This window comes from Trichechus manatus, unplaced genomic scaffold, assembly GCF_000243295.1.
Source record: "Trichechus manatus latirostris isolate Lorelei unplaced genomic scaffold, TriManLat1.0 scaffold00059, whole genome shotgun sequence".
Lineage (NCBI taxonomy): Eukaryota > Metazoa > Chordata > Mammalia > Sirenia > Trichechidae > Trichechus > Trichechus manatus.
In genome coordinates, this window is record NW_004443995.1 from 2,502,326 (window position 1) to 2,514,065 (window position 11,740).

The window sequence follows — 11,740 nt, forward strand, 5'->3', positions numbered from 1 at the left end:
TAGGGAGGGACCTGGGCTGGTGAGGCACGCCGGTAAGGTCACTGAGTTTTCTAATCTGAGTGCTTTTCAGATAAACAGCAGCCGGTGTTCGAATTCCTCCTTCTCAAACCCTTGCGTTTGAATGGATTCCGACTCTTAGCGACCCCACAGGACAGAGAGCTGTCCCACTGGGTTTCCAAGGCTGTAAATTTCTACAGAAGCAGACTGCCACATCTTTCTTCCTCAGAGCGGCTGGTGGGATCCAACTGGCGACCTTTCGGTTAGCACCGCATGGCTTAACTACTGCGCCACCAGGGTACTTCCCTGTTCCCTCGCAATCAGTTCGTCCCACGAGCGCGCGCTTGTAGAGTCCGGAGCGAAAGGCAGAAAGGAAGTGAGGCAAGAGGCCGGCCTGGGAACCGAGCACTGAGCGGTGCCGGGTGGGACCGAGGATGAATGGCAAGGGTTCGGGGAGGGACGTCGGTGGCCTCAGTGAGCGCCGCGGGGCGGGGAAGTAGGCACGGCGGCGCTGAACAGTGCGCGCAGCAGGAATGAAGACTCCAGCACAACTCCTGGCGCCCCCTGGAGGCGAGCGGGGCCAAGCCGGCTTCGGAAACAATGCCTCGGGCCGCGTCAGCCGGCGGGGCGTCTGGGCTCCCGGTGAAGGCGTGAGGACCCACGTCTCACTCCCAGACCTAAGGCCCAGCATCTCTTCAGAGCTCAGGCTCTGCTGAGCCTTTTGGTTCGGTGAGCTTCTGTTTCATTTGGGGTTTATTTTCCAACTATTTTGTGTTGGGGAAAGAGGGGGCTTTTAGGCTTCTTTGTATTTTAGTTAGAAATGAAAAGGCTTAGGACCAGTTTGGCCTTTTGCAGCTCCCAGGCCTTCCGCGGCAGTGCACCCACGACTAGGGAGGGAAGATGGAAGCTGAGCCTTTAGAGACCCGGCTTCTTGGAATTCAGAAGGTGCACGCCCTGCTGACGGCAACTTTCACAGTGTGTTTACTGCCAGGAAGGAGTAGAAGATAACTCTGAGTGGGCTTTCGCTACCCACGCGTTAACGCCCTCCACTCAAACAGCGGGATCACAAAGCGAGAGCGGCGGTCTGGGCCTGGCCCTAGGCCGCAGCTTCTTCCGGAAAGAGAAGCCGCGGACAGAGCCTGCTGATGGCCTCAAGTGGCAAGACAGGAATAACAATTCGCCTACCTTAAATATGAAGGAAACTAGGCGGGCTCGCTCTCCCGAATTATCTCTTTGGATCTGCACCGCCCACTGGCATGGGAGGCTGAAGGGGCGGAGAACGCCTGCCTTGAGGGGAGACTAGGAGCGATTTATAAGGAGCATCTCACCCCCACACACACCTTCCCTATCTCGGCACCCTAGTCCCGTTTACACCTGTGAACTTACTGTTTGCAGTAGGGGACCAGACCCTTAACTCCACGAAGCAGAGGCCAAGCCTGTTTGTTCATCTTTGCATACCCGGTGTCCAGGATGGAGCCCGTTGGTATGTGGAGGATCAATGAACCAATTCTGCCAGGACCAGGACTGGCTCTTGTGGATCTCTAAGCAGTGATCCTTCCTCTGCCCCACAAAAAGGACCCTCGCCCCTGCCTAGCCTTCCCACATGCCGCGATCTCTGCCAGTCACTTGGGCCGGGCACCATCCCTCCAGGCCGCGCCTCCTCTGGGGCCCACACTCTGGCTCTCTAGAGCGCCCTGCTGCAAGAACCAGTGTGTGTTAGGGCCTATGATGGCCTCAGTATTGAGTCATCCCATCCATTTAAGGAAGAAAAGTTTCTTCTCCAAAACGGGGGGATGGTGGGCAGTCTTGTGTGATTCCGGTAAGACTTTGTAAAGGCGTTTCCACAAGGGCAAAATCTTTACACTCTCAACAAAATAACCCGAACGCTTTTATTATTTCGTTTTCCGTGTGACCGTTTTGCTCAATTTTACACTTCTGATTTTTTAAAAAGGCAGGAGACAGCACACCGCTTGGGCCAGGGAGCCAGGTTGCTAAACTGGCTGGAGATTCGGGGTGAAACGAGGCTCCTCGAGTAGGCCCCGGACGGGCTGATCCTGGGAGCAAGCCAAGGGTTCAGAGTCCGGGGTCTGCAGGCTTGCAGATCCTCGGCACACGGTTTCGCCCCGCAGCCCCGGGACGCGAGCGTAAACTTCTAGCTGGGGCCAAACAAATCCCGGACGGGCCTCGCTGTTGGGGGGCTGGGTGGATTCCAGCCGGGACTTGGCGCCGAGGCCGCTGGCAGCGTTAACCCGCAGCCTGCGTCCCGCACGCTCTCGTGGGGGCTCACTGGCCGGGCTTGTTTGTTGCTGAAAGCAACCACAGAGAGCGCGCGGCAGCATCTGGGGAGGGGGGCGCGGCCAGAATTTCCTTCCAGGGCGCGCGTGAGGGGTATTTACAACGGAAAACTAAACCAAAAAAGTAGTGACCAACCCTCCTCGGATTACTCTCCACTGGCTCCTCCCTTCCATCCCCCACCTCTAGATTTGCATTAAAAAGGCCAAGAAAACTAGCTGTGTCCCAGCAGCGGCCCACTCTGCTCCCCCGGGTCGGAACCCCTAGGAGCTGCGCGCCGGGTTGCAGCGCTAAGCCGAGCGGAGAGCTCCTCGCGCGCCCGGAGCTCCTCGAGCTCGGCTCCCTCGCGCTCCAGCTACAGCCTTCCAGGCCCTCTAGCCGCGCCGAGCCGAGCAACGGGCCCGGGACGAGCTCGGGCTCCGGCCGCCTTGCGCTTTCCCGGCTCGGTCCCGCTGCCCCCCGGGGGTCGCGCGCCCACGATGCCACAGGGCCCTGGCTTGCTGCTGCTGCTCGTCCTCGCCTCGCACTGCTGCCTGGGCTCCGCGCGGGGGCTCTTCCTCTTCGGCCAGCCAGACTTCTCCTACAAGCGCAGCAACTGCAAGCCCATCCCGGCCAACCTGCAGCTGTGCCACGGCATCGAGTACCAGAACATGCGGCTGCCCAACCTGCTGGGCCACGAGACCATGAAGGAGGTGCTGGAGCAGGCGGGCGCCTGGATCCCGCTGGTCATGAAGCAGTGCCACCCGGACACCAAGAAGTTCCTGTGCTCGCTTTTCGCCCCCGTCTGCCTCGACGACCTGGACGAGACCATTCAGCCATGCCACTCGCTCTGCGTGCAGGTGAAGGACCGCTGCGCCCCTGTCATGTCCGCCTTCGGCTTCCCCTGGCCCGACATGCTCGAATGCGACCGCTTCCCTCAGGACAACGACCTCTGCATCCCCCTCGCCAGCAGCGACCACCTCTTGCCAGCCACCGAGGAAGGTAAGCTTTCCCTCTTACTTCTCACCCCTCTCCAGCTCAGCCGAGGCGCCCCTGGAGGATCCTTACGTCCCCACCGTTTCTCCCCACCCCCATCGCGGGGCGTCCGCACCGGGGGTGCCAGTCCGGGACGGATCAGAAGGTTTCCTTGCCCTGGTCTATCACGCGACAAGCCTGTACCAAATTTGAGACCCGTTACCCCACGTCTCGCATTTCCTTCCCAAGTTATACCAGTTGTTCTTTCTTAGGGATGGTTAAAAAACAAAAACTGAAAGTCGTCTCTGTTCTTCATAGATGCACATTTAAAAAAAAAGAAAAAAAGGTGTTAGCGCTGGGGCCGCACTTCTGAGCGTTGGAAACGGCCCTGTGTGGTGGAGTTGGTGAGCACCCTGGCCAGAGGCTCCTCGCTCAGCCTCTTTCAGCACGTCCTTACCACCGGATTCTAGTCACAGGAACATTCCCGTACAGGCAGGATAACCAAAATGCACAGATAGCCTTTTAAGGTATTTTTTGTCCTTTGCCAATTTAGGTTTTGGAACTAAAACGAGGACTGGTTAGAGGAGGAGTCTAGAAAGGGGCGCGTTGAGTAATTTAGTATTGGTTGAAACAGTTCAGGTGTTTGAGGAAGAAATATGTCAATACAGCACAAAGGGAATCTCTAGGAATCATCTTGCTATCTCTGTCAGCTTTTATTTTAGGAGTGGTTTTAGTTAACTGGAGAAAATCATGCAAAAGAGAGTTTCCCCCGTTTTTAGAAAACGGAGAGTTCCTGTGCAAAAACCATCAAAGCAATGAAAACCTCATGGGCTCTTGATACTTTTCCGGAAAGGAAACCGAATACAATGCATCTGAGCTGATTTAGGTCCCCCTGGGATGGAAAGGGGGCTTCCTAATCCCTTTCAGGGCGTTCAACAGCATCTCCCTTTCAATTTCTAATTGTTTTCCTACAGCCATCATTATTTAAAGAAAATGCAAAGTTGCTTAGCAATCTTTCCTGGCAGGCACTGCTCATTTGCAAACATCTTATTGGTTAGATTTCTAATTTATTGCAAATGTTTTGCATTTTTCAAACATCTGTCCAACATATACCAAAGACCAACCAATGCAGGTTAGTAACATTTTATATACATTCCTAGAGCCCCTAATGGAAATGCTGTTTCTAAAGGCAGTTTTGCGTGTGTGTTGCTTTTGTTTTTCTTTCTTTCCACCATAAGCATCAACATCATACACTGTACATTTCTCTAAAAAAAAAAATCATTTTCCCACTTAAAAATAAAAGTTTGTGTTCTTTGGAATTTGCTCTTTGTGATTTTTCTAACTTGATAAGTAATGCTTCTATTATTAGTGACAAAATTTTCTGTGAAAATTCAATTTCATACTAATGAAAATCTAATGTCACCTACATTTGAAAGGCCTCATTCACACATTTACAAATGGAAGAAGGGGAAGATGTTTTCTTCTACCTCCCCACCAAGAAATCAGACTTTTAGAAGAGCCTTTGGTAGGCGCTCTCATAATTTGTGCTAGTGCACAATTCCTAGGTTTGGTCAGACCCCAGAAATGGTTTTGCTTCCTCTTTGGTTAGCTTCAGGAAAAGCTTTGGGTGTTTTTTTTTTTTTTTTAAGAGTTTGAAACAGGCAAAGAAGGGCAAGAATAACCTGTAACAGGGAGCTCGTAGATCACAACGAAACAAACGCTGCTTAACCCAAACACAAATGTGGCAGAAAGTACAAGGTGATACCGACCAGTTGGAGCAGACTGTTGGAATTAGTGAGGTGGGTTTCTAAGGTGGAAATCACCCATACGTGATCATTACAACACTAGCCACCCACCCCTCCCAGTCCAGACTTGAAAATACCTGGAAATGACTCCCCAGAGACACAGAGCTCTTCTGAGGAGCTCCGCAGAGACTGGACCTCCCCGTGCCCTGCAGCTGACAGAGACAATCTTTCAGCCATATTTTATGGTTACCACTTTTCTGAAATTCCTGAACAGTCTTTGGCTCTTTTGGTGTTTTCTCCTTAGAAGGGCCATGGAAATAACTTCTTCAGAGACTCAGTTTGTCTCAGGGGTGGGGAGGAAGAGACGAAGTGCCGCAGCCTGTCCCCGTTAACGATAGCTACACAAACCTGCATACTCCATCCACAACTCCCTTTTTATTTGGGATTCACTGTTTATTAAACACAACCTGTGGGCATTCTCATTTTGCTCAACCAAAAATGAGAGGCCTGGGATACTTTCTGAGGAATGAGTGATCCTACTTGTATAAATGAGGCAGCAGCTGGAGTCACATATCACATAGGACAATTGCCTGGATAAAGCCCTTGGATTGTTTAAAACGTCACTTGCTGTTTCTTTTTAAGGAAACTTACTAAAGACTGTTTTTCACATTTCCAGCTCCAAAGGTGTGTGAAGCCTGCAAAAATAAAAATGATGATGACAATGACATAATGGAAACTCTTTGTAAAAATGATTTTGGTAAGTAATCACCACCACCAATTAAAGATTTCACATTCAAAAGTTTTATTACCGGTAAAACTTAAAGCTACAAACTATTAAAATATTAGTAGAGAGAGGTTGGGTGAAATACAATCGTCTCATCTGCTCTATCCTAGTTTACTCCCCATCTAGTTTTCTGTGTATCTTTAGGTGAGAGTCATCGTTCTGTTAGGCAACCATCAAATAATGAGAATTATTCAAATTAAGAATTTTCAATGGCACATTTTTAATCTCATTTTGGGTTTTTCTTGACAACAAGCATAATCCTGGGCCATATTCTCCTTAGTTACTCGGCATGTGCACCAGGATGAAAACATGTAAATATTAGCCCCAGTTGGCCACAAATAAAAAATTTACTCTGGTGCTAAAGAGAAAAAAAATTTACTCTGGTGCTAAAGAGAAATATTTTTACATTATTTATAACCCATAATCATTTGTGTCTGTATTTTCCACCACTAGTGAATATATCCAAGATGCTAATTAATAATTTAGACAGGTTTTCTTAAATTTATTTTTAAATTTTAAATCTTTAAAAAGATTGGTTTATAGAGAAGCCACCTAACATGGACTTGAAACACCACCATAAAATCATTTTTTAAAATAAGTTCTTTACAAAGTTTTTATAAATAAGCCCAGAAACATTATGCACACTTTTGCAAATAGTAAAAAAGAAAAAAGAAAAAAAAAGGAATTTGCTTTAATAAGACACATGGAAGATGACATGGTGATGTGGCACCTGGGGACAATAAGTAATGTGTGTGATATGTTACCCAAGTTCCATAAAGTGTAAATCACCACACTTGAAGGCATATTACTAAGAAGGAGAGTTGGAGCCTTTGTCTGTGCAGGACTCCACCAGTGCCTTATCTGCTAAATAGAGACTTGAGGAGAGGCCACGAACTTCGCTCAGATTCCTCTGAGGCATGCTTCTTGCTTGTATTCTATTCCAAGAACAGGTACTTTTTGGTATGCCTTTAAAAGGCAGAAGGTTGAATTTACTGGTAAACAGATATGTTGAGGAATGCCCCCCTACTCTCTCCTTACCTTCCCATCCCAGAATCTCAGGCCTGGTCAGGCCCCTGAAACTCTAGGAACAGTGCGATCGCTGCTGCTGCTACCGCTACCTTACAGCTCAGGTCGCTTCCAGGAAATGTTCTGGATTCAACCTTGCTGGCTGGTCCAGAACAGCCATAGTCACAACTTTAGGAAAAGGCTTCACACTGCTGAGAAAGGGAAAAAGAAAGAACAGGCAGCTATAAGTCCTAACCAATCATTTCCCTCAGGAAGAACCACCAGTGGGGATGTTGTTGTTGTTAGGTGCCGCTGAGTTGGTTCTGACTCAGAGCAACCCAGTGTACAATGGAACAAAACACTGCCGAGTACTGCACCATCCTCACAGTCACTGCTATGTTTGAGCCCATCGTTGCAACCACTGCGTCAGTCCATCCAGTGGGGATGACAAGGTTGCATATGTCCATGTTCAAACATATACAGCTCTCAAATTAGTTGAGGTTGAGGCATGTTAGCAGCAAGTACTCCCAAATCATCAGAACCTTACCAAAACCTAGTTCTCAGCTTCCATGCTACAAGACTTGCGTAAGGATGAGATAGAAAGATGTAATTTTAATAAAATTTATATAAAATTTCATATAAAATTTTTTATCTGGCAGCTTATGTCCTTTACACTAGATTTAACACAAATTTTTCTCCTTACCTCCATGAAAAAGTTGGTTATTACATCATGGGGCTCCAAAGCAGTAGGATTTAGGGCACTCACACACACACACAGTGCTAGCTTTACAGAAGACCTCCTTTCCAAGGATCAGGACCCGGCCAAAAAATGGTTGTATATGTGAATGTGCCCCCATATTCTCTCTCTTTAGAGACAGAAAACTTTTCACAACAACATGGAGGTCGTCACACTGAAGGTAGTACATGCAGCTACGTCACGAGCTTTGTTTTCTATTTCCCCACACTCATTTTGACCCATGAAGGGATAATGAAGCTGAATTTCAGGAAGTGCGTCATACTCCTGTTTTATATATTGCCTGTGTTCTTAGGGAGTGATGAAATGGTAGAATGGACGCGTGTAGAAATCTAATTTATGTAATTTGAACCATCCATGAAAACATCACACCCTTCCCCACTCTTGAAGTACAGAGAAAATGAAGACTGCCTCTTCACTTCAGTGGTGAAAGGGTAGATCAGAATTGCCTTCTACTGTATACACCCCCTTGTTAGACCAGAAAGTATCATCACCTCTGTCTCCTAACAGATCCTACATCCTCATTCCAGGCAAGAAAAGGTATTTTTGGACTTTGATTCCCTATATTTGGTCCTAACTGAATATCCAGGCAGGAAATCCTTGGTGTTTTCCCATGGTAAACTTTTGCAAAGTTGGTTAATTTAGAACTAGAGAAAGATGAGGAATAAATCTTCCCCCAGGTTAAAAGTGGTGATTCTTCTGATGTTAGAAGCTCAAAAATGTTTCATTTGACCAGGTGAAATCTTACAGAAGCCCATTCTGTGCTATAAATGAGGTTCCTAGGTAATGTATAATCAGTTTGCTTCTCCCACCATATGTCTTCCAGCACCCAGACCTCCTATGCAGATACTGCAGGAACATATGACATTTCTTTCTCCATGGTTTAAGTCTCATAAGCTCTGAGAACTCAGCTCACAGCATCTTTGACTTACCTGGTTGAGCTTCTCTCATTTCCTGGTTGACTGACTGGAATAGCCATACTCAGTGAAATTCCCTTGTGGTTAAAGCGCTCAGCTGCTAACCAAAAGGTTGGCGGTTCGAACCCACCAGCTGCTCTGTGGGAGAAAGACGTGGCAGTCTGTTTGCATAAGATTAAAGCCTTGGAAACCTTGGAAATGAGTTGGAATCAACTTTGACGGCAAGTAATGTGTTGTTTAAATTAGTATTAGAGTTTTTTTTGTGTGTGTGTGTAACTCATTTAGGGTTTTCTTTTTTATTTCCTGTTGCCGTCAAGTCGATTCCAACTCATAGTGACCCTATAGGACAAAGTAGAACCACCCCCATAGGGTTTCCAAGCTGTAATCTTTATGGAGGAGCCCTGGTGGCACAGTGGTTAAGAGCTCAGCTGCTAGCCAAAAGGTTAGCAGTTCAACTCCACCAGCTGCTCCTTGAAAACCCTGTGGGACAGTTCTACTCTGTCCTATAGTGTCACTATGAGTCAGAATCGATTCAGTGGCAACAGGTTTGGTTTGGTATTTTGGAATCTTTATGGAAGCCGACTGCCACATCTTTCTCCCACAGAGCAGCTGGTGAGTTCCAACTGCCAACCTTTCTGTTAGCAGCTGAGAGCTTAAGCACTGCTCCACCAGGGCTCTCTGTAAGTCACTAAATGTCTCTGTATTTAAGATTCTTCATGTATTAACAAGAAATTTTAACTCTGATCCTTTCCAATCTTAAAATTCAATCCTTTCTCTGTTTTCGTGGAGTCTTGAAATTCCAGCATCGATGTTTGTAGAGTTTTTTTTTCTCAAAGAATACTGTTCATGACTATAAAATGTGTCTTTTATAGTTAACCACTTACTTTTGGTCTTAGCATTCTAATGAGTGTACATATACGTTTTGGAAACAGTACATATATCTGTAAACTCCTTGGCCTTGGACAGGCAAATGATAACATACAAGGATGAGGTATTCAGAAAGACACTTTTACAGTTAAACATGTTGTGCTTTTAAAAAAAGAGTCTTGCATATTTTTTTTTTCTCCTAGTTACTTTACCAAATCAAATTCAGCTGTGAGATCAGTTCTCCTTCCTTGTAATCTGTTCTTTAGAAAACAATGATTGTGTAATACAATTTCCTTACAGGTTTGTCCAAAAACCTCTCTGATGTAATAAATTGAGTTTAAAGTTTACGGCACCAGAAGGATCGTGTTTCACCTAAGAGGCAGGCATTTCTTTTCATGCTGAAGTTTCCAATAGGGGAAGTCATTTGTTGGGGAGAGCACGAACCACAAGCAACCTATGTAAAAACACAAGGGCAAGGAAACAAGAAGAAAAGTTAATTGAGTCCTGCAATGGGAAAGCGTTTCAAAGGATGGCTGATTTGAAACAAAGTGCCTGACAGACTCTTTGAGGCTTTAGAGATGGAGCCACCTGCTGCCTCCAGCCCCCAACCCCCTACCTGCAGCCACTGACAGTTTCATAGCCTGTCTTCCCTCCCCCAGGAGAGGTCCCACAAGTAGGGAGTAGGGTGGGGTGAGGAAGTCTCCCTACTTGTTGTTATTAGATGCCGTGGAGTCTGTTTCAACTCATAGTGACCCTATGGGGCAGAGTAGAACTGCCTCATAGGGTTTTCTAGATTGTAGTCGACAGGAGCAGAACACCAGGTCTTTCTCCCCAAGAGCCGCTGGATGGGTTCAAACCACCAACCTTTCGGTTAGAAACCAAGCGCTTAACGGTTGCGCCACCAGGGCTCCTACTTGTATCCTATCCCACTATTATAACTGGTGTGATTCTTTCTGCCCTTTCTTCATAGCGCTGAAAATAAAAGTGAAGGAGATAACTTACATCAACCGAGATACCAAAATCATCCTGGAGACTAAGAGCAAGACCATTTACAAGCTGAACGGTGTGTCCGAAAGGGACCTAAAGAAATCGGTGCTGTGGCTCAAAGACAGCTTGCAGTGCACCTGCGAGGAGATGAACGACATCAACGCTCCGTATCTGGTCATGGGACAGAAGCAGGGCGGGGAGCTGGTGATCACCTCGGTGAAGCGGTGGCAGAAAGGGCAGAGAGAATTCAAACGCATCTCCCGCAGCATCCGCAAGCTGCAGTGCTAGTTCCGGCGCCCATGTTGCTTCCGAAAGGCCGGCTCCAAACTCGGCTGACCGTTTCCACCCCAGGACTCAGCTCTCAACTCCCAAGCACAGTCCCTGTGGTTCCAGCCCGAGCCTGGAGCTTCCCCCCTGCCTTTTGCACGTTTGCACCCCCAGCATTTCCTGACTTACAAGACCCCAGGAATGGATAGCTGTTGTCACCTAAAGGAAAAACTCACCCAAATCTTGTAGACATATTCAGACTAATAAAATGAATATTTTTATGAAGTATTAAAATAGCTCACTTTAAAAGCTAGTGTTGAATAGATGCAACTGTGACTTGAGTCTGATTTTTTTTTTTCTTTTCGTGTTTGGATCGCTGGTTTTCACTTCCACTGAGGTTGTCCTAACAGGCCGACAGGTTCATTTTTCTATATGGCCCAAGCAGTTGTGGATCACAAACCCTGTTGAGATAAAGCTGGCTGTTATCTCAACATCTCTGTTCCAGCCTGATAATCAGTGTCTAAGTCTCATGACAAGTCACTTGTCATTTTACACCCTAGTTGGGAACTTCTAACTGTTGCATGTATTACATTTCCAGCTACGATAAATACTTCCATTGAAAGCACATTAACCATTAATCATAGCGTGATTTCTTTGAATTAAAGGGTGAAACAAATTTTATAATTGACCTGAGTACTTTAAGCTTTGTTTAAAACATTTCTTAATTTTGCAAATTAAACCGTTGTAGCTTACCTGTAATATACATAGTAGTTTACGTTCAAAAGTTGTAAAAATATTGCTTTAACCAACTCTGTAAATATTTCAGATAAACATTATATTCTTGTATATAAATTTTACCTCCTGTTTTACCTATTTCTTGTCTTCTGTTTTGTCTTTTTGGTAGAAGGAATTGGGGAGGAGCTGTATATTATAACTGGTTGGTCACTTCCATTCTCCTGAGGCCCAGCCCACTGTAGTTTTAAGTGTTTGTTTCTCAAAAGGCTCAGAAAGCAACACTCCTGTACCATCCGCCTTCCTGGCCCCATGCCTCACATCTCATGTAGATTCCACCACTGCTGGCTGCCCTTCCAGGTAGCCAGAGATTGGCAGCACTCTAGAAAGGGCTTTTGTTCTTTGGTCCCTTATCAGCAATTCAGGCACAGCTATGTGT

General features: G+C 46.7%; 1 protein-coding gene across 1 annotated transcript; it reads left to right on the forward strand.

Moving 5' to 3' along the window:
- Nucleotides 1-2,524: 2,524 nt before the first annotated feature.
- On the forward strand, nucleotides 2,525-11,443 carry SFRP2 (secreted frizzled related protein 2). The gene is made up of 3 exons (XM_004378809.2): nucleotides 2,525-3,270; nucleotides 5,665-5,745; nucleotides 10,286-11,443. The coding sequence occupies exons 1-3, from the start codon at nucleotides 2,769-2,771 to the stop codon at nucleotides 10,588-10,590; spliced, it is 888 nt and encodes a 295-aa protein (XP_004378866.1). The 5' UTR covers nucleotides 2,525-2,768; the 3' UTR covers nucleotides 10,591-11,443.
- The last annotated feature ends 297 nt before the right edge of the window (nucleotides 11,444-11,740 follow it).

Bases quoted from the DNA above. Each gene is read 5' to 3' on its own strand.
- SFRP2 (XM_004378809.2), top strand. From the start codon at position 2,769: ATGCCACAGGGCCCTGGCTTGCTGCTGCTGCTCGTCCTCGCCTCGCAC. The intron at 3,271-5,664 runs GTAAGCTTTCCC...TCACATTTCCAG, and splicing joins CTTGCCAGCCACCGAGGAAG to CTCCAAAGGTGTGTGAAGCC. The intron at 5,746-10,285 runs GTAAGTAATCAC...CTTTCTTCATAG, and splicing joins TCTTTGTAAAAATGATTTTG to CGCTGAAAATAAAAGTGAAG.